Source organism: Lytechinus pictus, chromosome 18, assembly GCF_037042905.1.
Source record: "Lytechinus pictus isolate F3 Inbred chromosome 18, Lp3.0, whole genome shotgun sequence".
In the NCBI taxonomy this organism is placed as follows: Eukaryota; Metazoa; Echinodermata; class Echinoidea; order Temnopleuroida; family Toxopneustidae; genus Lytechinus; species Lytechinus pictus.
In genome coordinates, this window is record NC_087262.1 from 17,115,839 (window position 1) to 17,143,641 (window position 27,803).

At 36.4% G+C, this 27,803-nt stretch overlaps 2 protein-coding genes across 2 annotated transcripts; one reads left to right on the forward strand and one right to left on the reverse strand.

Annotated features, from left to right (window-relative positions):
• Window positions 1–1,643: 1,643 nt before the first annotated feature.
• On the forward strand, window positions 1,644–4,830 carry LOC135157543 (zinc finger autosomal protein-like). The gene is made up of 3 exons (XM_064113475.1): window positions 1,644–1,647; window positions 3,088–3,979; window positions 4,653–4,830. Exons 1-3 carry the CDS (start codon window positions 1,644–1,646, stop codon window positions 4,828–4,830), a joined length of 1,074 nt encoding a protein of 357 aa, XP_063969545.1.
• A 12,389-nt stretch (window positions 4,831–17,219) lies between these two features.
• Window positions 17,220–27,314, reverse strand: LOC129281413 (uncharacterized). The gene has a single exon (XM_064113113.1). It carries the CDS (start codon window positions 26,630–26,632, stop codon window positions 25,901–25,903), a length of 732 nt encoding a protein of 243 aa, XP_063969183.1. The 5' UTR covers window positions 26,633–27,314; the 3' UTR covers window positions 17,220–25,900.
• Between the last annotated feature and the right edge of the window lie 489 nt (window positions 27,315–27,803).

Sequence of the window (27,803 nt, forward strand, 5' to 3'; positions counted from 1 at the left end):
AATTAAAATTCCAATAACTTTCTTATTCCTTAACGAATTTTCCTCAAACTTTCACCAATATTTTTCATTATTTTTTCTATTTTTTCAACAAACTTGTCTTCAGGGTAAACTTCCCCTTTAATGATTATGTTTACTTGTGAATTTTTATTCGAAATGATGTCAATGAGCTTGCTTAAGATTTTATTCCAAGAGATAATTGCAAAAATATGTAAATAAATATGTTAATTGAAGTTGACCGGTTGCATTATTGGTTCACTGTTGTCTATATATATTACTGTGCATTGTGGGTAGTCTTGAAGAGAGAGAGAGAGAGGGGTGGAGAAAGAGTAAATGTAAAGAGAGGGAGAGGGGGGAGTAGAAGAGAGAGATGAGAAGAGAGAGTTGGGATGTGGTAAATGAAAAATATAACATTCTATGTTTATTGATGTAGATAATGATGATATTTAGCTCATTTTCTAGTTAGCGCTAATGAGGCAATTAGCAGCCATATGATATTCTAATCATTGCAGCATCAACTTGTTATATGCTTGGTATATAAAAAACGAAACTAGCCTATAACATGCTTGAGCAAAATGTATGATACCATAAAAATTAAAGGGGGCAGTCGGGGGGGGGGGGTTATGGATCAGAGAAAGAGGAGATGTGGGGGGTGGGAAAGATGAAGAATAAAACAATCTAATTTTGTTCTTCTTTGTGTGTTGGGTCAATGTTTAGACAGGCACATCCAAGTTTCGCCTTGACCTTACACGTGTGAATAGGCATAGTCTAAGCTCAAAGGGGGGCATTATTATCGTCCATTTTGAAAGGTGTTTTAGTCGGTGTAAAAGAGCGAGTGGGAAAGCAAAGGGTGGGAGACTGGGGGTTAGGGTTAACGGGATAAGAAGGAAAAAAGGTTTTTTTTTTCGATTTAAAGTAGGACCTTACAATCAGGGATAACGGGGAGCGAAAATTGAAATGGGTGAAATGGAGAAAGACGATAAAATGGTATTCTCTGAGGTGTTTCAACATTATACTCCCAATACCAAGTTAACAAAGGGGCGACCATTTAATCAAGGGAGTGGCAAGATGGCCAAATTGTATTTTTTTTTCTCAAATGAATAATAAGGATATATTGTTACCTCTTTTCAAAGTTTCCTTTCTCCTCTTTCTTTTCTCTTTATCCCCCTTTTTTATGTTGCCTTAATTTTCAAATTGTTCACCACTTCAAAACTAGTGAGGGTGGTCACCCCTGCCCCCCCCCCCCCCCCATCCTGTAGCGCCACCCCATGCGCTTACAGTCACACCACTGACTTTGCATGTATGAAATGAAAACATTGTTCATGTTCTAATCCATATTTCTCCCTGTTTTCCCAAGGGATACCTGTTGTCTCACCAACAGAAAACAAGGCCAATCTCAAATCTATTTATAGACCTCTATATGCTCGTCCATCCATTATAGCTGGCACGCGGTTGTGTCATGATCGCAAAATACGGAGGAAAAACAAGCTACTCATTCCCGCACCTCGCATCGATTGGTGCGGGAGACAACCCGAGCGATGGAGCACTTCAGGCGGAAAGATGGAAAGGGAAATTTCCCCCTCTTTGCGCCTCCTCTCGAGTTTTTATAATTCCTCTTTCTCGTTTTATACATGGTATTTATAACCATGTGTATTTCTGTCTCTGATTTTTCTGTAAATTATAGCAACAATCTACCGTGAATACATGGATGTATACCTATATTTATTCCAACCACAACTACTCTCTGTATAATTAATGATGGATGAAATTAAACAAATGGAAGAATGAATGGATGGGGGATAAAATGAATAAACATCAAATATTTAACAAAAAATGAATAAGCTAAGTTAATTAGTTTATTTCAGTGCAAATAAAAAATGATATGCACTTGAATAAATAGATGAAAAATTAATTTTTTGTTTTAAAACATTCATCAATTTTATGACTTGCGTTCAAATTGAAAAAATGTAACTACCTCCTTGCTCGCATTTTTCTTTATTTTAGCTGAATTCTACCTCAAATCATAATTATCTTTCAAATTTCTATTCTGCTTTTGTTAGTTCGTCATTTTCACCCCCCCCCCTCTCCCCTGTGTGTCTTGTTGTGATATTGTCTGTCATATCTCCCTCTCCATCTCTCTCTCTCTCACCCTTTCTCTCTCTCTCTCTCTCTCATCCTCTCTCTTCTCCTCCAACCTGACACACTATCATCCATCCCGCATCCCGGCTCTCTTCCATCTTCCATCAGAAAAACACTCCACGTTGTCCTCCCGTTGAACTCCTAGCCGCTCTACACGCGTCACATAATAACCTAGTCTATCTCCCCACCTAATTACAGACCCCTTAGGGGATTATCACATAAACAAATGTATGTATTGCTATTTTTTTCTATATATTCCTGTTTCAGTTGACACGAGCCAGAATACATGGCACCACTAAACCAACCAATTGTCGCGTGGTTAGCGGTCGCGGCTCATCAATAGTCATTATAATGATATTACTTTTCGCGTTTTGAAAGAAATGACATTTTCGTCTACTTTACAAAGTCGTATGCAGCAATAGATTACAAAGCGATATTATTTTAGCATTTTAACAGTTTCTATAATTATGACATCTTCTTTGTTGATATATTTTGTTAGTCGTAGAAGATCATCTGACCAAAGACGCCACAAATTGCTGTCAAAATCTCTATGTCACATTGTATTATTCAAAATGAAATATTCCAATTAATATTTCTGTGATGATAAAAAATTGGTCGTCTCGAGATTAAAAAAAAAGCCTGTGCGAAGTGTTTTGTAAACAAGTGTCTGTCGTAGAAACAGAATAGGGTCTGTGTTCACAGGCTAGGGTGCATCATATTCCAATGTGAGACACGACACACGCATCCCTTGGCTGACAGACATACATCCAGACAATGAGGTATGCCAAATTAATTAGATTTGCATATTGACATGTTTCATTTAAAATAATTCATCATTGGTGTCATTAACTGAGAATGTCATTCCTGATTGCCCTACCCTTCAACCGTCGAGTTCGTGTTGGGTTTATACTATACAAGAGAGATATGAATATTTGTTTTTACATTGTATAGATGGAGTGTATGTAGTTGTAGTAGATATAAATGTAGTAGATTTAATTGTAGTAGATGTAGTAGATATAGATGTAGTAGATTTAATTGTAGTAGATGTAGTAGATATATATGTAGTAGATGTAGTAGATATAGATGTAGTAGATTTAATTGTAGTAGATGTAGATGTAGTAGATATAGATGTAGTAGATGTAGTAGATATAGATGTAGTAGATGTAGTAGATGTAGATATAGTAGATATATATGTAGTAGATGTAGTAGATATAGATGTAGCAGATTTCATTGTAGTAGGTATAGTAGATGTAGATGTAGTAGATATAGATGTAGTAGATGTAGATGTAGTAGATATAGATGTAGTAGATCTAGATGTAGTAGATGTAGTAGATATAGATGTAGTGGATATAGATGTAGTAGATTTAATTGTAGGTGATGTAGTACATATAGATGTAGTAGATGTAGATGTAGTAGATATAGATGTAGTAGATATAGATGTAGTAGATTTAATTGTAGTAGATATAGTAGATATATATGTAGTAGATATAGATGTAGTAGATGTAGATGTAGTAGATGTAGTAGATATAGATGTAGTAGATGTAGATGTAGTAGATATATATGTAGTCGATGTAGTAGATATAGATGAAGTAGATATAGATGTAGAATATGTAGTAGATGTAGATGTAGTAGATATATATGTAGTAGATGTAGATGTAGTAGATATAGATGTAGTAGATGTATATGTAGTAGATGTAGTAGATATAGATGTAGTGGATATAGATGTAGTAGATGTAGATGTAGTAGATGTAGATATAGTAGATATAGATGTCGTAGATTTAATTGTAGTAGATATAGACATAGATGTATTAGATGTAAAATTAGTAGATAGAGAATTAGAGATGTAGTAGTAGAAGAAGTAGTAAAAGTAGTAATAGTAGTAGTAGTAGTAGTAGTAGTAGTAGTAGTAGTAGTAGTAGTAGTAGTAGTAGATACACATGAAGTGGATATATAGCTGTAGTAGATATAGATGTAGTAGATGTAAATTTGGTAGATACAAATGTAGTAGATAATTCTGTAGCAGCAGCAGCAGCAGCAGTAGTAGTAGTAGTAGTAGTAGTAGTAGTAGTAGTAGTAGTAGTAGAAGTAGTAGTAGTAGTAGTAGTATCATCAGTAGTACTACATCTATACTAAATTACATTTAATACATCTATGTCTACATCTACTAAATTACATCTAATACATCTATGTCTACATCTACTACATGTTCTAAATCTGTATCTACTACATACATCTACATAAGTTATACTACAATTAAATCTACTACATCTATATGTACTTCATCTACTACATCTTTATCTACTATATCTACATCTACTATTTTAATCATATTAGATATTTCTATTCCACAATATCTGCGCTTATTAACTATTATTCATTTCAATAATATGTATTCCATTTTTTAATGTATTGATTCACTTTAATTTATATGTAAATGCATCATAATTCGGCTTGGCCGCCATGATGTATGATTTTTATCAAATAAACCATTTATCTATCTATCTATCTAGATGAAGTGGATATATAGCTGTAGTAGATATAGATGTAGTAGATGTAGATGTAGATGTAGATATAGTAGATGCAGGTGTAGTAGATGTAGTAGATATAGATGTAGTAGATGTAGATATAGTGGATGCAGATATAGATGTAGATATAGTAAATATAGATGTAGTAGATATAGAATATAGTATATAATAATGTAGAGGCATTAGATATTGAGGAGAGGGGAATGTAGTAGATTATAGATGTAGTAGATTTAATTGTAGTATAAGTAGATATAGATGTATAGTTCATATTGCACGTAGTAGATAATAATAATAGCTGGATTTATAAAGCGCTTTTTGCCAGAGGATAGAAAGCGCTGCTATTATTACACCGGCTTTAGCTCGAGCTACCATCACCGGCGCTCAGTGCATTCAAGGAAATAATCCTGCTGGGTACCCATTCACCTCATCTTGGTCGAGTGCAGCACAGTGTGGATATATTTCTTGCTGAAGGAAAACACGCCATGGCTAGGATTCGAACCCGCGACCCTCTGTTTGAAAGGCGAGAATCAGAACCACGACGCGCCCACAGATGTAGATTTATTTACATATAGGTATAGTATACGTAAATTTAGTAGATAGAGATGTTGAAGTAGCTGTACATGATTGTAGTAGATATATAGCTATAGTAAATGTAGATGTAGTAGATGTAAATGTAGTAGATATAGAATGTACACAATACAGTAGATATAGAGGTAATAGATGTAGTAGTTGTAGATGTAGGAGTAACATGTTGTACATGTAGTAGATGTAAATGTAATAGATGTTCATGTAGATGTATATGTGTAGTTGATGTAGTAGATTTGCATGTAGAAGATATAAATGAAGTAGATGTAGTAGATATAGATGTACAGTACTAGTATATGGATTTAGATGAAGTTGATACCGTATAGATGTAGATGTAATGTCGCAGAAGTTGCGAATGTGTAGGCTTGTTATTAGATGAAGAAGTCGCATTGGTTCGTGAAGAGGAATTCCGCCCTTCTTTTTTTTATATGTCATTTTGTTTTCTCTTCTTTCTTATGCCTTTCCATCAACGACAACAATGATATTGTCAAGCCCCTTTTTCTGGTACTCTTAATTGCCACCCTTCACCTTATGATTTCTGCCTCCGGGTGATGTTATCTTTTTCTTTCTTCGAGGGGGCAGTTTCATTATGCATCTTGTACTGCCCTCAGCCAATCAGATGAAAGGATTTCAGTAGATAAAAGATGATTGGTGAAACGCACTCCTTAACCTCCAACATCTCGTAATCACTGATGATGCAGCACCCTTGAAAATTTCCCGGCTTTTGTTGTCAGCTCTCGTTTCTCTCTTCCGATCTGCCACTTTCTCCACTTGAAAAAAACTCAAGGTCCTAGGATTCTTCTTCAATAGATTCTTCTTTATACACCTGACCTTTGCATTGTCAATTTCCCGTTTCCATGGCAACTGGACTGGCCGCCATCATCACTAATTCCCGTGGAGGTTATAAGTGAAGATGAGATGCTGCAAGAAAGATGGATTGAAGGGAGGAGGGTATTATTGGAGTATCAATTTTGAGATACATAAAGGAGAAGGAGAGAGGAGGGGTGGAGATTGAGGGATCAAAGGGGAGAGGGAGAAGATGAGGGAATGAGGAAGTGTGGTGTTATAAAAGAAATGATAAAAACAAAGAGAGAGAGAGAGAGAGAGAGGAAGAAAGAGAAAAAAAGAGAGAGAAAGAAAGAAACAAAGAAAGAAAGAAAGAAAGAAAGAAGAAAGGAAGGAAGGAAGGAAGGAAATAAAAAAACATCTAAGGTAATAATGTGGCGGGTTGAAACACGGACAAAAAGACATACTAGACCTAATGCGAAAGGTGACTCTTGGACGAAGAGTAGATGAGGGATGGCATTCACCCGTTGTATGCTTAATTACAGAGTTATAGGTGATCGTAGCACTGGGACAGTTTTTTAAAATATCTATTCTACAACCAAATAGAATGCATCTGCATCGCAAATTAAATAATTATAATAATAATGAAAAAAAAACATTTGTTGGAGAAATAACCTACCTAGCCGTGGGGAGACCATTATACAAAAGTCATAATACAAGTGAACAACACCAAATAATACACTTTTCATTCGATTGTCCATTTCATCATGTATAATCATATCCAATTATTTAATATCATCACTGTTTAACAGAAATATCAAAATTCACCAACGTGAAAAATATGTATATACCGCTGCAAATTTATTCATTCTTTTTCAAGCAATGTCATGGCATAAATCCACGACAGTGATGATAATATACAGTATGACAGGATTCGTATTTGCACTAACATGTTACATGTTAAAAACTAATCTTGATTTGAAAATGTATTTTTGTATTCCAATCTCAAAACATGTTTATTTTTCTCCCCGGTGAGATGTCACGTCGATGTGCAGTTGCCTAGAAACTGGGACAATCCGATATTAATTAATTTGTTTGTTATCTCTTTTGGGGGCAAGAGCGAGGCAGTGCTTCGAGAAATCTGATACCAAGTTCGCTCATCCTTCTTCGCTTTCTTTTCGTAACTTTCTCCTTTGAGATGTTTCCTTTTATAATTTGTTGTATAATTCTATTCTTTTGTGTGTGTTTTTTCTTTCGGGTTCCAATTGATTTCAGTGATCCTTACATTTTCTTTATTTTACTCCAAGTTATGCTCTAAATCACCCTCATCATTATCTTCTTCTCCCATCCCTCATCCCTTCTCGTCTCCGCCTTATTTTCCTTTATCCTCCGTCAAGACCTTCTTGTCCTCCTTCTTTTCGTATTTTATTATTATCATCAGTAGTATATTATAACACTAGAAGTAGTATTCTGTTACATTAATTGACTTTTTTTTCTTTTCCCCATCCTCCTCCTCTTCATACTTCTCCTACTTGTTTTGTTATTCTAATATTTTCCATCCGTCTAATCCTTCTTCTCGTCATACACATGGAACTTATATTTAAAAAAAAAATTATTCTCTAAAAGCACTGGGCGTCTCTCAAAGCAATATCTCGCCAAAGCTCGCATAAAAGAGACTTCTTAAACTTTATCGAAAAATAATTTACATAAACCCTCCGGTAATCCGTGCAAGTGTTTTTATGCAGCCGCAATTATCGCCATTAGCCTCCTCGCTTCCACACATTATCATTTCCACTCGAGAAATATACAAATGATAAACATCACTGGCTCTTTTACGAGATGGGATTTGGAGGCTGGATGATGCGAGTTGGATCGCATCTTGACCCTAATGACACTCATTTACAATAAAGCAGCAGCTAAAGCGAGCAGCGGTCGTGGTAATAAAGAGTTCAATTGGCGTTCATTTGCGGACGACGCTAGCCACGCTCGTGGTCAGGGGAAAAATTGTTTCAACGGCGGCTAAATAGAATAACAGTGAAGGTGGTTATATCTGATGGTTGCATCTCACTTACGATTCCCTGGTTGCGCGGAGGACCTAAGTTGATGGAGTATATGGTGGTTATAGAGCAAAAGAGGATGGGAGATGCAGGGGGAGACTGACAGAGAGAGAGATACAGACAGACACAGAGATAGAGTAGACATTTATCAGAAGACTCTTTTATAAAAAAAAAAAACCGTTTATATCCATGATCAAATTAGGAACACATAAATAGTTGTTTCCCAATGGTGCTAAAACTGAAAGAAAAAGATGATCTTTAGTGGCCATTTCTTTTCTTTTTTAGCACATTGAATTTGCTGAATGTAACAAAAACATGATATCGAATTCAAGATGCTCAAATTTTGAATCGATATTGAAGAATAAAAGGGTCACATCTCTGACAGTTTAGGGTTTTTTGTGGGGAAGTAAAGGACTAATATGGCCATATAATCTCCTCTAAAAGGGTACTTTGTAAGAAGAAAAATGGCGAGACGATTTGAAATGCCTTCAGATCACTACTTTAATACTGCCATCTTAAAAAATATGTAGTATCAGTATATAGTAGTAGTAGTAGTAGTGATATTAGTAGAAGTAGTAAGAAGAAGAAGAAGAAGTAGTAGTAGTAGTAGTAGTAGTAGTAGTATTAGTAGTAGTAGTAGTAGTAGTAGCAGTAGGAGGCCTGATAGTAGCAGAATAATATTCTATTGTCAAAATTAGTAGGTCGTTGTTACAAGTTCTTGTTAATTCATTCTTTTAATCAATTTAATCGTGTCAATAATTAATTTGTTGATTTATCAAAATAAAACATAAAAAATATCCGTTCTTTAGAAATGTCAATCATGATTACTTATCCAAACATAGACTATGTATTACGCACTATAAATCAAGTTATCATGTGATATTACACTCACAAGCTAATTATAGCTGCACATTTCGTACGAACGGGATTGAAAATTATGGCTAAAATTAAACCAATAGGCACACTTCAGAAAGCAACGTGGATATGATAATTGTCCCATATATGCTATTAATAGTCATACAAATAATAAACGAGTGTGGAATGGGGAACATGATTCCGGAAACGGTATAATTCCAGAATTACACCAGAAAAGCAATCTATCTAAATTAGAATAAGTTACCTTCTCAGAGTGGTACTAAATTTGAATTTCTATATTTCCAGAAAGATTCTTGTCGAAGTGAATCATATTTTTTGAAAATAAACTTGTCTTTCCAATTTGGCAAAATGTTTATTGTAAGGACAAGTCCACCCCAACCATGCCAACAAAAAGAGAACAATCAAACAAGCATACAACTGTAAATTTCACCAAAATCGGATGTAAAATAAGAAAGTTATGACAGTTTAACGTTTCGCTTATTTCTCCCTGATGTGGAATTACCATTGTTTGAAAATTGTGTGGTTCGACCAAGGGGGACCTTATTGTCAAATCTGTGAAAATTGAAATGTTGTATAATTCAAACAGTAAAAAATATATATATCAGCTCTCTTATTTGCATATCACTGAGTTGTGCATGGAACTGTTTTGTGAAAAATAAGCGAAATTTTAAAATGTCATAACTTTCTTATTTTAAATCCGATGTTGATGAAATTTTCTGATTTATTCTTGTTTGATTTTCTCTATTGATTTTTTTAGTCCGAAAAAACTATCATATAATATCTCACGGATGAAATACAAAGTGCATGTAGATCAATTACCAGATAATTGATAACAATTCGGTCGAAACCAAGTGGATTTTGATGAAGAATACCCCCCCCCCCTTCAATTAACTGAAAAGATGTGTGGTGCCAATAAAAACATTTACTCAATACAGCGATGGAAATAGTAATGCCTTTTTCTCACTCTTGATTGGTTTGATGTGTATGATTTGATTAATTACTTTATACATACTAGTAGGTTACAATAATTTCCGTCCGAAATGCCATGGTATTATTTTACAATGAGTATAAATGTGTAACAACTATTTTTTTCTGAGCAAAATTGAAGTGCTATATTATTATACACTATGACATGTCTTATGCAAATCCTGCAAGAAGGGTCTATAGTATACTGACATCAACGCAGTAATATGAGTTTTGGATAATATCTATGGACTTTGGAAAAATTAACGAATGTTGTGATAATATATTTTCATGATTTTTACCAGGAAATCCGTATTGCGGTAGCACTTTTTTGTTCATTTTTTTACGATCAACAGTGTGCACGTGCATAGTATATACAGGGTATGAAGTAGATATACAAAAACAGAAAAATAACAAAATACTGTACATAACATAGAGTGATAGCGATTTTATTTATGATATCATGTGATAAAAAGTTAATAGACAGAAATATGTACGTGACTTTCGACCAAAAAACTTCGATACTCAAGGTTGCATTTACCTTACTGATGTATTCATTCATGCATGTACCTTATAAGCATGATAAGAGAACGTGACAGTGCTAAAACAATTACGATGAAAAAAATCGCATCGCGTCGTGAGAAAACAAAATTACCACTTTCAATGGAAGATATTACGTAATCAGAATCGTTGAAGTCTCTCCTGTGAATTAATTAACTTGGCCCTTTGTTTTAATGCCGGTTTCGCGGCAAAACGTAGTTCCAATTATAAGGGTAATTGCTTTATTGTTCCTTAGTTTGTGATGGTTGATTATGATATTGTTTATACCAAATGGAAATATGCACGATTAAGATAGCATTTTATTTTATCATTGTTACGATGATGTACCATGGTACTTGCGTAGATGTTGAACATTTGTTGTTGGAAATGAATAAAAATGAAAATTTACTGGAAATTAAACTGAACTATCAGTGAAGTCATTGATACTTGATACATTTCGTCATTATTCACGTTAGCATCAGCACCGTCGTCACCACCAAAATAATTGCGATAATGATAAAGATATTACTGATGATGATTAGTATAAATTCATGAAATGTACGTTTATATACGGAATATCAGTTATACCACCAGTTATACGTGTTATTATCATCACTGTTATTATCACTACCACCATGCACCAAACATAGCCATGATGGTCATCACCACTACTATCACCAACATCATCATCCTCATATCATTACCATCATAACCATCATTACAACCATCACCATGACCATCACTGTCATAACCACCATAGTCATCACTTCTTATACAACTACCATCAACACCACCACTACCACTACCGCCACCATCACCACCACATGCAAACGCTATACTATCAGCACGTTCATTGCTTCCGTCATCACAACTTTCATCACCACCATCATCACCATCACTGCTACCATCATCACCACCTCTACCATCACCATCACCACCACTATCATCACCACTACCATCAACATCACCACCTCCACCATCAACATCACTGCTACCATCACCACCATCATCACCATCACCACCATCACTGCTACCATCACCACCATCATCACCATCACCACCATCACTGCTACCATCACCACCACCACCTCCACCATCACCACCACCACCCTCATCCGCCACCAACATCATAAACTAGCCATTTAGCTCTGACCATTGACTCATTCACGCGTCACTACTTCAAGCAGTCCAATATTTTGATGAGACCTTTCTGGTCCATATGTTTTCAAATCAGAAGCAGGGACAAATGGAATAGATAATTGGTGACTCAGGATTGATAGTAGAATAAATGAATAATTAAAACGGTGATGATGAATGGGCATATGGATTGCAGATGTGGGGGAAGGTTGCGTCCATCATGTCTAACGGACATTGTTGACAGTGTTGTCCGAAGTTCAAACGAAGCGTAGATATTTAAAAAAATTAAAATCAAAGGATAGATTATTAATTACTTGAACCAAACTATTATTGATATTAATGCATATGTGTTTTGCCTTTCCACAAAGATTACACCCAGGTACAAGTATGTAAAATGATTTGATAATGATGATGATGATGATTAGGATGATGGTGATGAGGATGATGATGAGGATGATGATGATGATGATGATGATGATGATTGTGATGATGATGATGATGGTGATGATGATAATGATGATGATGGTGATCGGGTGGTAGGAACTATATATATTTCATAATTTCAAACAAAGAAAGAATGTTATTTTCTAAGAAACGAAGCAAAATCAAGTTGAAATCTATGATCTATACATAATTATCATTTCAATAACCAACTGTGGTGGTGGTAGTGATAAAGATGATGATGATAATGATGAAGATGATGATGATGATGATGATGATGATGATGGTGATCGGGTGGTAGGAACTATATATATTTCATAATTTCAAACAAAGAAAGCATGTTATTTTCTAAGAAACGAAACAAAATCAAGTTGGAATCTATGATCTACATAATTATCATTTCAATAACCAAACTACAGAAACGCATCGCAATAATCATAATGCAACATACTATATTTCATAAACTAAATCGTTATTTTTCTTGAACGATCGTGACTGCAACATGAAAGACCTCCATTAAAACCAGTAAACCAGTAAATGACACATGATTTCTTTTTAATAAAAGAAAAATGACCTTCGCTCGTCATGATAATTTACAGCATTAAATGATTTTTGTCACGATTCATTTCTCCCCTTTTTCCCCAATTTTCCCCTTTATTTTGTATGGTAACATGCACCCTTCATGGCAAGCTGTTATAAAGTGGTGAATTGCCATTAAAGAAAATAATGGTGCATTATGTTTTTTTTTTTCTTATTGCGATATCACAAATGTCTTCTTATTACTTGAGTCTTATTATACAAGGCCATGTAGCTATAATCATTCCAACAGAAGCCTCTAGGACGTAATGACGACAAGTAAAGCGGCAAATATCTAAAAAGCACTGTGCACCAAAAATACACTAAAATGTCATCTTTGCGAAATTCATACTTGTAAATGTCAATGTCATTACACGCTCAATATTCTTTTGATTTGTAATATTATTCGTCGCTATTCCACCGAAGGGCAACAACTTGCTAAATTTGGTCGTTTCTCAATTTGAACAAATTCCGTAAGTCTGGGCATGGATCCTGGGAGAGCTGATATATCTGTGACATTTGAAGAGTTTCGTGATTTCCAGACGGGTGGATAAACAGTTATGAATATAATATGTATAAGAGGAAGGGAGGAATAGAACCACAAAAAAAGTAGGCGAAGATGTAGAAGAAGATTAACTGAATAAGAAGGAAAGGTGAAGTTGAGTAGGAGGAAGATGAATGAAAAGAAGAAGAGAGGAGGAAGATGTATGAAAAGAAGAAGAGGGAGAGAAGAAGAGGGAAAGAGGAAGAAGAGAAAGAGTAAAAAAAAAATAATAACAAAAAATACACCGACATCTCTTCAAATCTAAATGTGTCTCCGGCCTCGAGTCGTCATTTTCGTTTAAAATGAAATTATATAACTGTGTTAAATGAAACGCGATGAATGATTATTGGATTGACGTAACGAGGCGAAAAGAGAGATGCCATGATTTGAATATCGAGCTATCTTCTCATCAAGTTTTTTCTGTTTCTCCCTAGTTAAATTGAATTTGATGTGATTTGCAGAATGGGCATGAAATTCTTCACCGCTATTTTTTTTAAATGAAATATCTCACCCATCTTTTTCTCCGCTCCTCTCCCCTCCCCCTTCTCCTCTGTCTGTTTCTCACACTCTTTCCCTCTCACTCACTCACTCACTCACTCACTCACTCACTCACTCACATCCCTTCCCTCTTCTTCTCCTCCACCTCGACCTAACTCCCATCATGCTTTTTCTCCCAGGGATCTCTTTCTCCCCCTCTCTCTCTCTCTCTCTTTCTTACATTGCTCTATCCCATCCAAATTTGCCATTTTTGTCCATCTCATTAAAATGCAAGCCATCTGTGTTTTATATCTACATGTATTTAATCCACCCCATCCTTTTAATCTGGTTCATTAAACATCCCTTCGGTTCTAATTATGCATTCACCAGTATACGGTCTATTTGCAGACAAGAAGCTCTCTTTTTCATTTCAATATTCAATATTCCAGGGGCGGATCCAGAATTTCCATAGGGGGGGCACGTTTTCAACCAAAAAAAAAGGAGAAAAATAGGGTTTCAACAAAAATTGAAGGTCATTTCGTCCGCCTAAAAAAGGACCTCACGTGTGTATTGACATATTCCCATTGAAAATATATGCTGTAACTTTCAAGGGGGGCCGGGGGGCACATGTAAGAACGTCATATTTACATTAAAAATGTTGATAATGGCTCTCAAAGGGGGGGGACGGGCCGGGTGTGCCCCCTCCCCCTGGATCGGCCACTGCAATATTCCTATATATCGTTAGCATACTATACACCAACATTTGTCTGTCCAGCATTTTGCAGCAAATCCCTGTAATAGCAGTCCAATTTTCAAACTGTCATTTTCAACCAGTAAGTCCATTTCGTCCAATTATTCTCACAATCCAGATAACATTTTGATGGATCAAAAATCTATATTTCAGAAAATGGGTACGCAAATTTTTTTAAATCCGTCGGATTGAAGTCATGAATGATAGATGACTCCAATATAATTTTGTGCGTGTGTGTGTAGCTTGTTAAATGTATACAGGGAACAAACTTGTGAGATTTTGAGATCGATGAAGATTTTTTTTCCAATTATATATCTGTTGAACAATTAATTTGATATTTATTTTCTTTAATTTACTTCGTACTGTAAAAGGAGGATCTCCATAGCATTAGTGATCTCGACATTCAAATGCTCATAACTCTTCTATTGCTAGTCCTATTTTACTCAAACTTTTGTTGATCTTATTCTCTGATTTTTCTGCTTTCACAAAAGCTGACTTGCTCCAAGAGTTTCATTCTCCTTTAATTATCAAAATATGCTATTCTATTTCATTACACTTCCTCATTTTTATTCTGTGTCAAGACAAAAAGATTATATGTTCTCGTTCTTTCTCTTTCTTTCATTCTCTCATTACTTGTGCACTGATTTAAATTGGGGGCTGGTGTGGATTTTCCCCTCGAAAAAAGAATATCCCAATAATTTAACTTTTTATTCATACTATTTTTTTAATTTAAATATTTATTTATTTATTTGTTTATTTATTCATTTACTTATCTATTTATTTATTTATTTATTCATTCATTCATTCATTTATTTATCTATTTATTTATTTATCTATTTTTATTTATTTATTTATTTATTCATTTATGTAATTTCCTTATCTTGGAAATGCAGTCATTCTTCATCTCTTACATTCCAGATCAATTGCATATTTTAGTCTTGTGCTAGCTCACTTTGCTCGCTCACAAATTTCCAGACTAATTCACCATATCCAAAACTCATCCCCTCAATTTTTTTGCCCCATTTTCGCGAATCTCTCTCTTTCTCTCTCTCTCTCTGCCCCCTCTGTCTCTGTCTGTCACCCCCCCCCCCACCCCCTCTCTCTTTCTTATATTTTCCCTCTGAATTTTTTTGTCAATTTCTCCATCTCTATTTCTCTCTCTCTGCCGTAGGGTACAGACAATACCCCGTTTTCATCCCATTACGCTAAAAGCATTTGAAGGAAATTCAAGCAAATTGCATCTGCGACGAAGTCAAATTAAACGGGTAGCCGGGTCTGGAAAAATACGACCCATCTTGACAAGGGCTTATGAAAATTCATGCCCTTATGCCGATACGAACATCTCCTCAGGACCTTATAACGCAGTCTGTTGTTCTCAGATTTCATTTAGAGGAGAATTTGAGCAGATTGGACTGGGGATCAGTTGAATATGGCATGTGAGCTTTCTTGGAAAAATATGATGTATCCGCCCCCCCCCCCCCCCGCCCCGTCTCTCGCTTTCTCTCGGACACATTATTTTAAATTTCTCTCCATTTTTTAATTGTATTTCTACCCTTTTCTCTTTCCCATTCACAATCACAACCATCCCCCCCCCCTCCTTCGCTTCATATCCCCCTCCCCTCTCCAGTATCGTAATGAGACAAGAATTATGAGGGGGGCGGGCAGACATGACATGGGAAAACATTTTTATAAAAAACCGAGCGAAGCGAGCTAGCAAAAATGTTGAAGTTTTGATGCAAAAATCTAATTTGCATAGAGTGACATATCATTGACACAGTATTCAAATGATATAATTCACCGATTTTTCTTCCGTTCCTTTCGTTCTCTCCCTTTTTTCACGGTAGTGAAAATGGGGGGGGGGGGGGGTCCGTGGCCCCCAAGCCCCCTCCCTAATCATACGCTAGTTCCTCTCTTCCCTCCCCCTCTCTCCCCTATGTCTCCATTTCCTCTTGATTCTGATCCATTCATCCTAGTAATGGAACAATTTTAGAAATATCGTGCATGTCAGCATTGATTAGCTTTATTTCCCTTTGATTCGACGAATTCATTAGTCCAAACGAATTCGCATTACATCTCATTTTTGTATGTGCATGCACATTACCATGATGACATAAACATCGGTATTCATTCAAATTATTTTCAATGGTGCTCATCCCAAGATTTAATAATGGAAATTAGGATCACTCACAGAATTTCGTCTCCCTTCTTTTCTAGTTGAATGTTTTAAATTGAAGAGGAAATATCAGATCCTAACCCCCCCCCCCTCTCTCTCTCCTTATATTATAATTCTTGTCTTTTTCTTTCTTTCTTTTTTATTTATTTCTGTCCCTCTACTATTTTTTCCAACACCCCTTCACGAGTCTTCCTCTTTCCATATTGTCTCCTCTTTCTCTACCCCCCCCCCCATTTCGCTCCCTGTCTCCACACTTCCTCTCTTCCCCTCCCCTAATCAATCATCTTCTTAAAATTTAATGTTCGCCCCCCCCCCTCCTTTCCCCTCAAAACATAACACAGCCACTTCATACTTTTCTTTTCCAGGACATGAAAATGTGTCATAAATTCCGTTCATACCCGTCACTGCAAACACATTACCCGTTTTCAAGTGAAGCTAATCTATGAAGCCCCTGTATCACAGACCTAAATCATTGAACATACGATGAATTCATTGATAATCGAGCGCTATATCAAACATGAAAATCAACCATATGATCAATTATAAAGATACCAGAGTCAGTTATACGAAACACATGAACCTATCGATTCTCAATACACTCAACAACACTCGACTTGCAATACACATGAATTAAAGAAATTCCACGCAATCGTTTTTTTTCAATTTTTTTAATTGATTCACATACGAGTTCATGTTGTACACATTACATATAGGTTCCAATACATAACACATCACATGGTGGAACAAATAATACATTATTTTCATTTTTAACAGATATTATGATACATTCTGTACATGTACTGAAATATATATATATATATTTATTTATATTTTTTGTTGAAAATATTCACATTGGTAAATACAAAATAAACAAAACATTATGGCAAGCACCTCATGCCTCAACTGAATGCAAAAAGCATATACTGACCAAATAAGTGGATGTATAATATTTGATTATGCTTGGATTTCATTTGATTAAAATGCTGATAAATAGCTGGATTATTAATAATCATCTGCCTATAAAATGGATACAATTTCATTTTGAATCTTAATGTGACATGAGCTTTCTGTGTTATAACACGTCTTTGTTCTAATGTTAAACCAAATTTTCTTGTTGGTTATTAAATACATTAGTACTTAACAATATGTAAATCCTTTGAGGAAAACATACTTTAAAAAAAAAATGATTGAAAGTAATATTACTGACAAGTTTGTATTCACTCTGATGGATGATAGTACTTTATTTAGTGGCTTATTTTAGAGTGACCTAATTGTCAACAGTGAATACTGTAAGAATCTGTAACAAAAATGGCAGAAAATTATTGTACTTATCCAGACCTCAACCAATACGTGTTCTCTCCATTGAATTTGAATCGCAATTAACCATAATGATGGCAATGAAAACAACAATTTATTCATTTAAAAAAAAAATGTAATCATGTTGGTCCTTCAAATGTCGTAAGACAGAATGCACACACGTAAAGAAATTAATTAATTAATTTCGTCCCCAAGCCTCTTCTTATGAACCCTATCTTAATTGATTATTATGACTTACAGGAAAATTCTTGGATTTTTTGCCAACAGCATATAAGAAATCATCACCTTTGTTTTGTTTCTTAATACTGTAAACAGATAAAAATGTGGGAAGCTTGAGCATTGTAATACTGATATGTTCATTATAAAAAAAATCAGCAGTCTGGGTAAACAAACTGTCTCAAAAATCAAAATGAGTTTGAAAGATTATGTAATAGATGATGCTGACAAAGAAGAGAATGGAGTCTAAAAGGATATGTCAAGTTAATTCTTTGATGAGAAATGATTACCGCCAACAATTAAAGAAGTTTGAGATTCATAAACATATGATTCCTCGAGCAGAAATATAAAAGCATTCAGAAAAATCCAATTAAGAAATCTTTTCTCAGATCAATTGGAATATGAAGTTAAGTTAATGAAGCATTTACATTACTTGTTAAAGAAGCAAATTGGGATACAAATGTAAATCCCAAGCACTCTGCAGCTTCTAATAATCATTATACAGGAGTAATGTAAATAAATAATGACCGATAGATATTTCAGTGCTACATTAGCTTAGGATAATTGTATCTAAGCAAAGATAAGTGTAATTGGCAATAGTCAATCTGAATCGTTTGGGCAGATTTTATTCATAAGCGCTGCGAAAATTTGAAAATATCATCAATGATAGATTATATACACTTTCTTCAAAGGCAGTCTTACAATGCAGATATTCTCGTTTCGAGAAAGAACAAATAATACAATTACACCTTAATTATTTATATCTACATTGCTTGAGTGCATCCTTTGCACATTGCATGTCATTGAAATTGCAGACTGTGATGCGATAGGTGTACTGTAATAAACTTGAAGAGGGGGGATTAAAAAAAAGGAGAGGGAGACAGATGGAGAAAGAGAGAGAGTTAGGGTGAGAGAGATAGAAGATGCCCCCTATAGACTGATTGCTACAACACTGATGTACAGCACGCACATTAATTAAAGTCTATTTCGATCTGTCTAACTCGTGTCTGGAACCTTGTTGAAATACTAGGAGGAAGAGGGGTTGAAGGGCCGCACCTGTTTTCCCTTCACACTTCTCCCTCTCAGCCTGACATTATTACATCCCTCCGCCAGAGTCGTTTTCCCACCTCCAAAACGTGTTGAACATTTTGCATGGTCCATAAAGTGAAACACCTTCTGATATCAACATAATTGCACATTTCTGTAATGTTACTTAAATGTGTTTCAGATAAAATTTCAACACAGAATATTTAAAATGAGCAATCTCAGAAGGTTTTACTTGATCTAGGAATGTTCTGTTCATGCTTAGCCCTAAACAAGAGCAAATAGCAGTATGAATCAATATGGTCGACTGTTGGAAGTGAGTGTTAACGCCACATGATGAAATAAAATAATAGAGGATTACACCTCCCAGTATGTCAATAAGACAGACAACTGTCACAACTTAATAAATCAAAAACAAATCAATGAAAATGATACCCCTTACAAAAAAACATTAAATAAATACATTTGGCAAGATTTTGTGATTCGTTTGTTCATAATGGATACAGTATAATAGTCTCCAAAAGCATGTGTAGAAATGTGTTCTGGAAGATGGACAAAAGTCAAAGTCAGAGTGGGAAAGGGGGTCACAAACTCATTAGACCCTTTCTCATATGGCACCTGTTCTCATTTTTCTTCATAACGCAAAGTGAATAACCTGGTATGATGCATGCATTAAAACCCACTTACTGGAATGAAAGGAGTCTTTGTTGGCTGTATGAGAAAGCCACATGGGAACGGGTCATAGGACAAGTTCAAACGTTAACCCCTCATCTGCCAAATTCATTTGTGTTCCATCTTAACGTATCAAAGCCAAGAAAGCAATGATTGATTTACTCAGAGTCAGACCAAAACAAGAATATTAACATAAAGGGAGTTGTCGGTAGCTTTTTAGATGATTTAAATGCCACATGCATAGTTCTACAGGCATACACGTGAACGTGACGCTCCCCATACAAGAATCCCTTGTGTTTGGTTGATTCTTGAAGCCCTCAACACAAATTCCCACAAAAAAAGTATTAACAAGTTAACATTTTTCAAAGAATGATTTGAGATATAACAAATGAATATGGCCACTATGTGCTTATAAATTGTTGAACATTACCATAGGCTACAAGAATGTAATCAAATATGATTGAAATAATTTTTTTGTTACAATACAAGAGGCAAGATGATAACAAAGTCAGAGTACCGGTACATACTTTTGGTATGATTGGGTGGTCATTGAAAAAAAAAGAATATGAAGGGCTCGATGTTAATACTATCCACTCAAACTTCAGACATATCTTGGGGTTTTTCCAGAGGGTATAATTCATACTTTCACTTTTACAAAGAGTCATTTTGAAGCTCGGCCTAGGCTACTGTTGAGTTGTCCAAGCTGCCAACATACATGAAAACAAGAACAGATACTGCATGTCTACCCCTGTAAGTGTGATATTATCAAGGCAGATGGAACATAGAGTTAATTGATGCTTTCTATTAATCAACTGCTAGACTTGAAAGCGGGGAAAGAGTCTTGACGCTGATATCTGATGGGCACTTAGTTTATAATCTATTACTATCAGGATTGAGCCTCTAGAGTATGCAAACTATGCAGATTATTTCTACTGGTCCCACACATTGAGTCATTTGCGTGGGTTGAAACGTGGTCAATTGAATGGATACAGATCATTGACTTTTCCAGTGAAATTCGGTCAATGAATGCTTTAGAGGCTCCATATTTCACACGACTTTCTTAAAGATCACGACAAGGATTACGAATTTCAATTGTCTGGCCTGGCTCCTGTGACTGGCTTGCAGACAGGAGGATCTGTGAAGCGTTTCATGAAAGAAATAGTAAGTGATTTTCACCGACTACTGTTATAAGCTACCAAAATCCTTGCGTTCGATGGGCTCAGAGCAAATTCCTTGGATAAAATCACTGCAATTTGTTTCATGAAAGACTTGTCTGGAGTGGATCGGAAATGAGATTCAAACATGCACTACTAATAAGAAGACAAAATTGTACATATTCATGTATTACAGCCCCTTGGCTTTCATCATCCTTCCATCTCTAGCTATTCTTCACATTTCAGAACCAGCCCAACATCACAAGCATATTCATATTCATATGCTGCAATGCAATCAAGCATTTTCATATTAATACTTGCATACCGGGCTTGCCAGCTTCAATATATAAATCATTCCCATTCGATCTTCTTTGCAAATTCGGTGAGTACATGTATACCAAGAGAGTTCCACTGGAAAAACTACAATTTGATTGACAGCGTTTCCAACTGGAAAGCATCCAGAGTAATTATAATGCTTAGAAGTGGCACGGAAACGCTCGTAATTACATTCTAGCATATCCTGGTAAATTAGTATGCTGTTAAGTTGTGTGTACAAACAAACACTATTCGCAAATTGCTCAGAACTTCAGCACTGGAATGCTGCAACCAATTAGGGCCTGTTTCCACTGTCTTGTCTGAAAAGAATCAATAACATGAGCAAATCCCCCAATGAACGGACCTGAATGTCTGTGGTGGGGTTTTTCACAACAGTGAAAGTGGTAGAGTGCCATAAGTACGTGGATACAAAACACAAAAAATCTCTGAAGACACATTCGGGATACGAGGGTGTCGATGGGGACACTACATTAGATGAAAGGAAAAAAGGAGAGAGATAGAGATAGAAAGGGAGAGAGAATGGGAGAAAGAGACGGACAGAAAGAGGGGGAGGGGGAGGGAAGACAGAGAGGAAAGAACCCAGAGCCGCTCCTAATCAGCGACTTCAGGAAACTGCATTTCGTGATCTCACGTTGGCCTAGGTTGCCACTAAATCTGCCATTTCCATCCTGTCTCGCTTCCCCGTGCGGTTAACCACGTAGCCAGCCGACAACATAGCAACATGGAACATCAATTCCCATTCACTTGCCAACGACCAAAACGTGGGATACCGCTGCCAAAAAGCCCTGTGAAGTTAGCATGCACATGAAATTCAAATGAACAAGTACGAAAAAAACCAGGGCATGCCTCCACATTCTACTGTCCTATCCTCTCCGGTGGAATGCAATATTAGATTACAATTCGGTAGGATTAGAGACGCTTAGATGAAGTATGGCTAGGCACAACGAGGCCTGATATTTTAGGTACAGAATGCCTGGAAATAGAATTACTGCTATACCCAAGAGAGATCATCTTTAAGATCGCAACGGGGCATGCACAAGGCAGCACTCAAAATACAATGTGAACTTGAACTAGATGCACAAATCAACAAAGAGCTTAAAAGAGGAACAATATTCTTCAGAACTCAATAACGATAATCGCTCTCACTCCAAAATAGGATTTGATTCAGATTATTGTAAAAATAGCTAAATATATTGAATTACCCTTCAAGGGCAATGATTTTATCTCCCATTGCTAATTTTGCCAGTGAGTTTACAAACATGAACAGTGAAATAGTGATCAAGTCAATATTTCAACGAAATTCAGACATTTTCATGTAGACTTCTAGCCAGCGGAGTAAGAAAAGTTTGAAATTTAACACACTTTCCATTTTTCACAGAGAAATAACAAAAACCCCAAGTGGATTATAAGCCGTTTTTATCCCACTGTCAACGGAAACATGTCAAAATGCCTGTTTCAATTTGGAATTTTTGATAAGAGCGGAAATGATAATCCTCTCTAACCTCTTGCGAGTCGAGTGTCTTATTTTTAGAGCTTCCTTTCCTTCACGAACATTCATGTTTGAACTTCAGAGATCTTTCAAATCTATGGTACTCTGTACAGAGTCATGGGGGGGGGGGGAGGAATGGAGGATGACACAAAGTTTGCTGGAAAGTTTGTCCGGGAATGAATCCCATACAGTATGCCTCCTTTGACCTCATATGTCATACTGTTCACACTGACATTAACAAAATATATTTCATTGCATTTCCTTCCTTACAAGAGAAATAATCATGAGAAATAGCACCCCAACATGGAACAGATCAAGTTATTTACATGTAGTAAGGACACCTGAAGTAGCAATTGGTGACAAAACCAGATTTTAACTACGAATTCGAAGATTTACGAACGTGCAAGTGCAGGCACGATGCCCTGCAGTCTGAAAGTGGCTCTGTGTGTGAGTCTGTGCTGCTTAGAACATTCTATTTGCATACAATGAAATGTGCTCTGCTAAAATTACCCGCAGGTTGTTGCGGGGAAGGAACATATGTGCAAGGTCTCTGAGCAAATGTCTGCTTTTGATGGAGTCGTGCCAGATTTTGAGTACTAACCAGGGGATTGCAAGGATTAAACACCAAGCACATGCGACATTCGTCATGTTTCCTCAACTTTTGCAGAGGATGCACATGCGTACAGATAAAAGGGTATCAATATTTTGCTTCCACACATGGACACACACGAACAGGATTCTCGATCTTTTCATTTCAAATGTAGACATGTGGATAGTGAAATTAGAGATTTATCTGTCTAGTCTGTCATGCTTCAATTCAATCATAGATGATTTAAAAGATTTAAAAAACAAACATGTGTGGCCTTGGATTGTTTGAAAAAGAAATAATTTGTGCACACTTCACCACACAAACATGTGAATGTATGTACATGTAGGCATGCTGTAATAGGTATTTCCAGCTAAAGCATGAATACCGTCTTTCTCCCAGTGTCTTTGTCCAGACCCGCCCCCCTACTGGAGCAGAGGCGAGATCCAACAATACAGACTCGACACTGTGTACACACTAGGCGTACACAACAAAGCCAGCCAGGGACGGTGTTTGAATTACAGTTACCAGCTACCATATGCACATTGCATTTGAAATATGCACAAGATATGGTGCAATTTGAGCACTTATGTCCCAAAACGTACAAAATATGGATGAAATTAACAAATTTGCATAATTACAGGTCAACCTGAACTGAATTTGAAATATATCTAGGCCTGGGACGATGAGAATGTACAACAGAACAAGTGCAACTCAACATGAAGTACATAGGGCCGATGGCTACATATACATGTAGCTTTTGTTATGAAACTGAAATATACATGTAGGCCTACATATTTAGATGTACGTTAACTTTGCTGATCTACATGTACATGAATTTATATACTGACTGTATTAGGCCCGAATTAAAGTAAAAACACTCCATATATGTACATGTGTGCCTACGCTAATATTGAAGTCTGCATATCTCAGGAACTCAAACCTCATGTGCATGGGTGAAGGATTTCCTACCAAAAAGAGGAAAAGAGGAAAAGAGGAAAAAAGGGGGAGTAGACCTTTCCAATTTTTTTCTTCTCTTCAAAACCTTCATGCAGTAACTACATGTACAATTCCCAGCATCCGGCAGCTTTGACTCATCTCAATTTCCAAAAACCACAGACGCTTTCAAAAATGTTGTTTAAAGAGTCTGCATTTCTTACAATCAAATGGCTAGAAATGGCAAATCGAGGACGATGTTGTATGAGAATTATGTAATGATACAATGGCCGAGTGTATCAGGCATACATGTAGGCTTCATATCAGTCATGAGTACTAGAAAATATGTACCTGGAAAAACCCAAATAAATTTGTCTTCTTTGAGTGGATTATTATTAACAGGAAGAGGAAATGATTTAAAAGAATTGATAGTTATACATTTCAAAAACAGTGAATCTGTTACATCAGTATCAATAATTAATAAACTAATAGCCTGTTGGTATCTTGACAGATAAGCTAACCAAAAATAAAAATAAAAACAGGAACTGGGAAGTTGAAATGACAAAACATTATCATCAGAACTGCGCATCACACATGTGCATATAACATTATCAGGGATTTATGCACACAAGCCAAAAGTACTGTTTTACATATTCCAAACCAAAATATTTTTTAGAAAAATTTCCACAAATTTTGATTTTATACATGTACATGACGATAATTTGTTGATGCATTTTTATTGTTTCTTTCTACTAATAAAATAAGGAATATGAAAAAAGGGATATAAATTTCATATCAATTTGAGATACACTTCTTCAAGGTTTGATTATCCTCCATGTTTCATACAATATTGATAGAATATCGATTAATGATGATACAAAATATCTTACACTGAATATTTTGGAGAGTACATGCCAATAATTGATTATAAAGATAAGGCACCATTTTTTTTTCTGGATAACCTTGTAACTTATAACACAAATAAAAAAATTTGGTCTCATTTACTTTCTGTTATAAAGGTACCTCACACTCTTAAATAATAAATTGCTAAGAATGGCCGGTATCTTATAGTACTATAGATAAATCTCTTTTCTTTATTTTAAAGTACCAAACAAAAAATCAAAAACTTTATAACAGGGAGTTAAAAATTCAATTTTTTCTGATGAATGTTACTACAAGTAACTTATTAGTTGTCTTCATATCAGTAAGACACTGATATGAAAAGCCAGAAGGGGGATTATTTGCATATTTTGCAAATTTTTACGAAATATAAAAAGAAGGAATGAAACTTTTGAAGTATAAACATAAACATGCAAAATCAATTTAATTTATAACAAAATTGGCATTTCATGCATGATAATCATAACAGCATTGCATTTGGTGCTCTCAATTGTAACTGCTTTACAACAAAACATTTGCAGTACGCTTCTTTTGCGAGTGTTCAAATGAAATAAACATTAACAGAATATTACTTTGCAATTAATGACAATGTGACATTGAAAAAAAATATATAAAAATGCTGTCAGCTTGAAACTGCTGGATAGTTTAGAATGCCTTGGAAGCGTGCCACATGTGCACTAGCCTCAGCTGCGACAAACTTCTGGTGATCGCACAAAGACTTTTTGTCCCTGGATCGACTGGCCCAACGTCGGTTTGGGTTTGGAGGAGTTCAACACAGTCGCGCGCTTTCGGATCAACTTTCCTTTTTGAATGTGGGGTTGACTTCTCGATCGTTGGAGAGAGACCTGACAGCGATCAAGCTGCGGCGACGGTGAACCAGCGCTTAGAGTTCTACGATGCCCTTTCCATGGTGGTCGCTGAGGCTGAGTTTGATGCGTTATGGCAATGTCGTCTTTGCTCTCCATCAGTGAAGGCGTGACGTTAGAGAGTTCCGGCATGGCCGTCTCACGTCTGCTCTCGTCCCTTAATGCATATAACCACTCCTCACGAGTATCCCAGCATTCCGTGTTGAATTTGTACACTTGGTTATTTTTCCCACTGAACACAATCTGGAAGCTATATTCCCCAATCGGCGCGATCTTCCCACCTTGGATGTTGCAGAATCCTCGCGCCTTCTTCCTGGCTCTTTCTCCGTACCACACAAGAAATGGGCTAGAATCATTGGTGTAGAGCACCATGTGAACGCTCTTGGGCTTCTTCTTGTGCCTGCGCCATGGTTCATGTACAGAGAGCTGACCTTCCATCAACACGCGACTCATTTGGCAGTTTGTGTACAGAGCATGGACATCGACTTTGGGTCTCTGCGAAGACTCGGACCCTCGCTTCAACAAACGTCTCAGAAATTCAGAAGCCATGGCTGCTGGTGTGTAATCCTTAAAATCCTGTCAGAAGGAATTACTGAAAATTTTCACATCTAGAGAACGGACGAGTTGAAAACTGATAAGATGTATCGTTGAAGTCAAGTGCCAGAGATGGTGGTGTTGCTGAAGTGTTTGACTAGGCACTCCAATTGGTCCGCCTTGATTGCTTGTCTAAATGCAAATACCGCTTCTCACCCGCAGGCCAGGGAATGTTTGGTGGGCAGTCCTGCCGAGAAATTTCAACATTTGTTGTGGTTCGAGTTCCAACAGCTACAGGAGGGTGGCAACATCTAGCGGCTTGCTAACGAGGCGGTCTAGTGGGAGAGCCACAGCATGACCTATCCCACCACAACCAGAGATTCTGTGCCGTCGTGCTAGCCCGGTGTAGATGGCTGAAGACTTGGACTGTCAATGTATGGAAAAATACCCAGCACTGAGGAGCTTGCCGGTATTAATGTATTCAGGTAGTTGAGCTGAGCTCTGGTGACGGCGACGGTGCTCCTCCGATCTGTGTCAGACACATAATAACAACACTCCACCGTTTGCATAGGCCTTGTGCCTGTCTGTATGAGTGTGTGTGCTCAAGAGTGAGGGGCAGCAGTATGCGATGCAATCAGCCAATCAGTAAGCATCCTTCCCTCTGAACAGTGCATTAGTCAAGACTCGCAGCCTGCAGCAAAAGAGAAGTAGACAGAAACAGGGAAATAGTAAAAATCCTACGGGCTCTTCCATTGTGCATGCAGGGGTGCAGTGATTCGGTCTTAAGGAAGGGGTGTGTTTTCACTGGACTATACGCACAGATGCAAATAGACTCAGTTGTAGGACATAAAAGTTGTTTATACTCTTTAAAGGGTGCCTGGAAAATGTCAACAATAACAAGGAAGCAGGAAAAAAGTCAGATTATTACATATCCAGGATTACTCATTATATACATGTACATTTCATTGAAAACATACATGTATATTATACATTACATTACAGTATACATGTACATTACATCTGTACATTACATACATCATACCAATACCAGCAGTGTATACATCCAGATGTATGTAGGCCTACATTAGAAAAAGAAATATCATACATCCCAATTATTAAACAATTACATGTAGGCCTACGTTTTAGGCCTACAAGAAAAATCAATCTCAATCAAAGTCAATGGACA

What these genes read in the sequence shown, in the direction of transcription:
- LOC129281413 (XM_064113113.1), bottom strand. Translation starts at nt 26,632, where the DNA reads ATGGCTTCTGAATTTCTGAGACGTTTGTTGAAGCGAGGGTCCGAGTCT.
- LOC135157543 (XM_064113475.1), top strand. An exon ending in GTAGATAGAGAATTAGAGAT is followed by an intron (nt 3,980 to 4,652) that starts GTAGTAGTAGAA and finishes ATCTAGATGAAG; the next exon opens with TGGATATATAGCTGTAGTAG.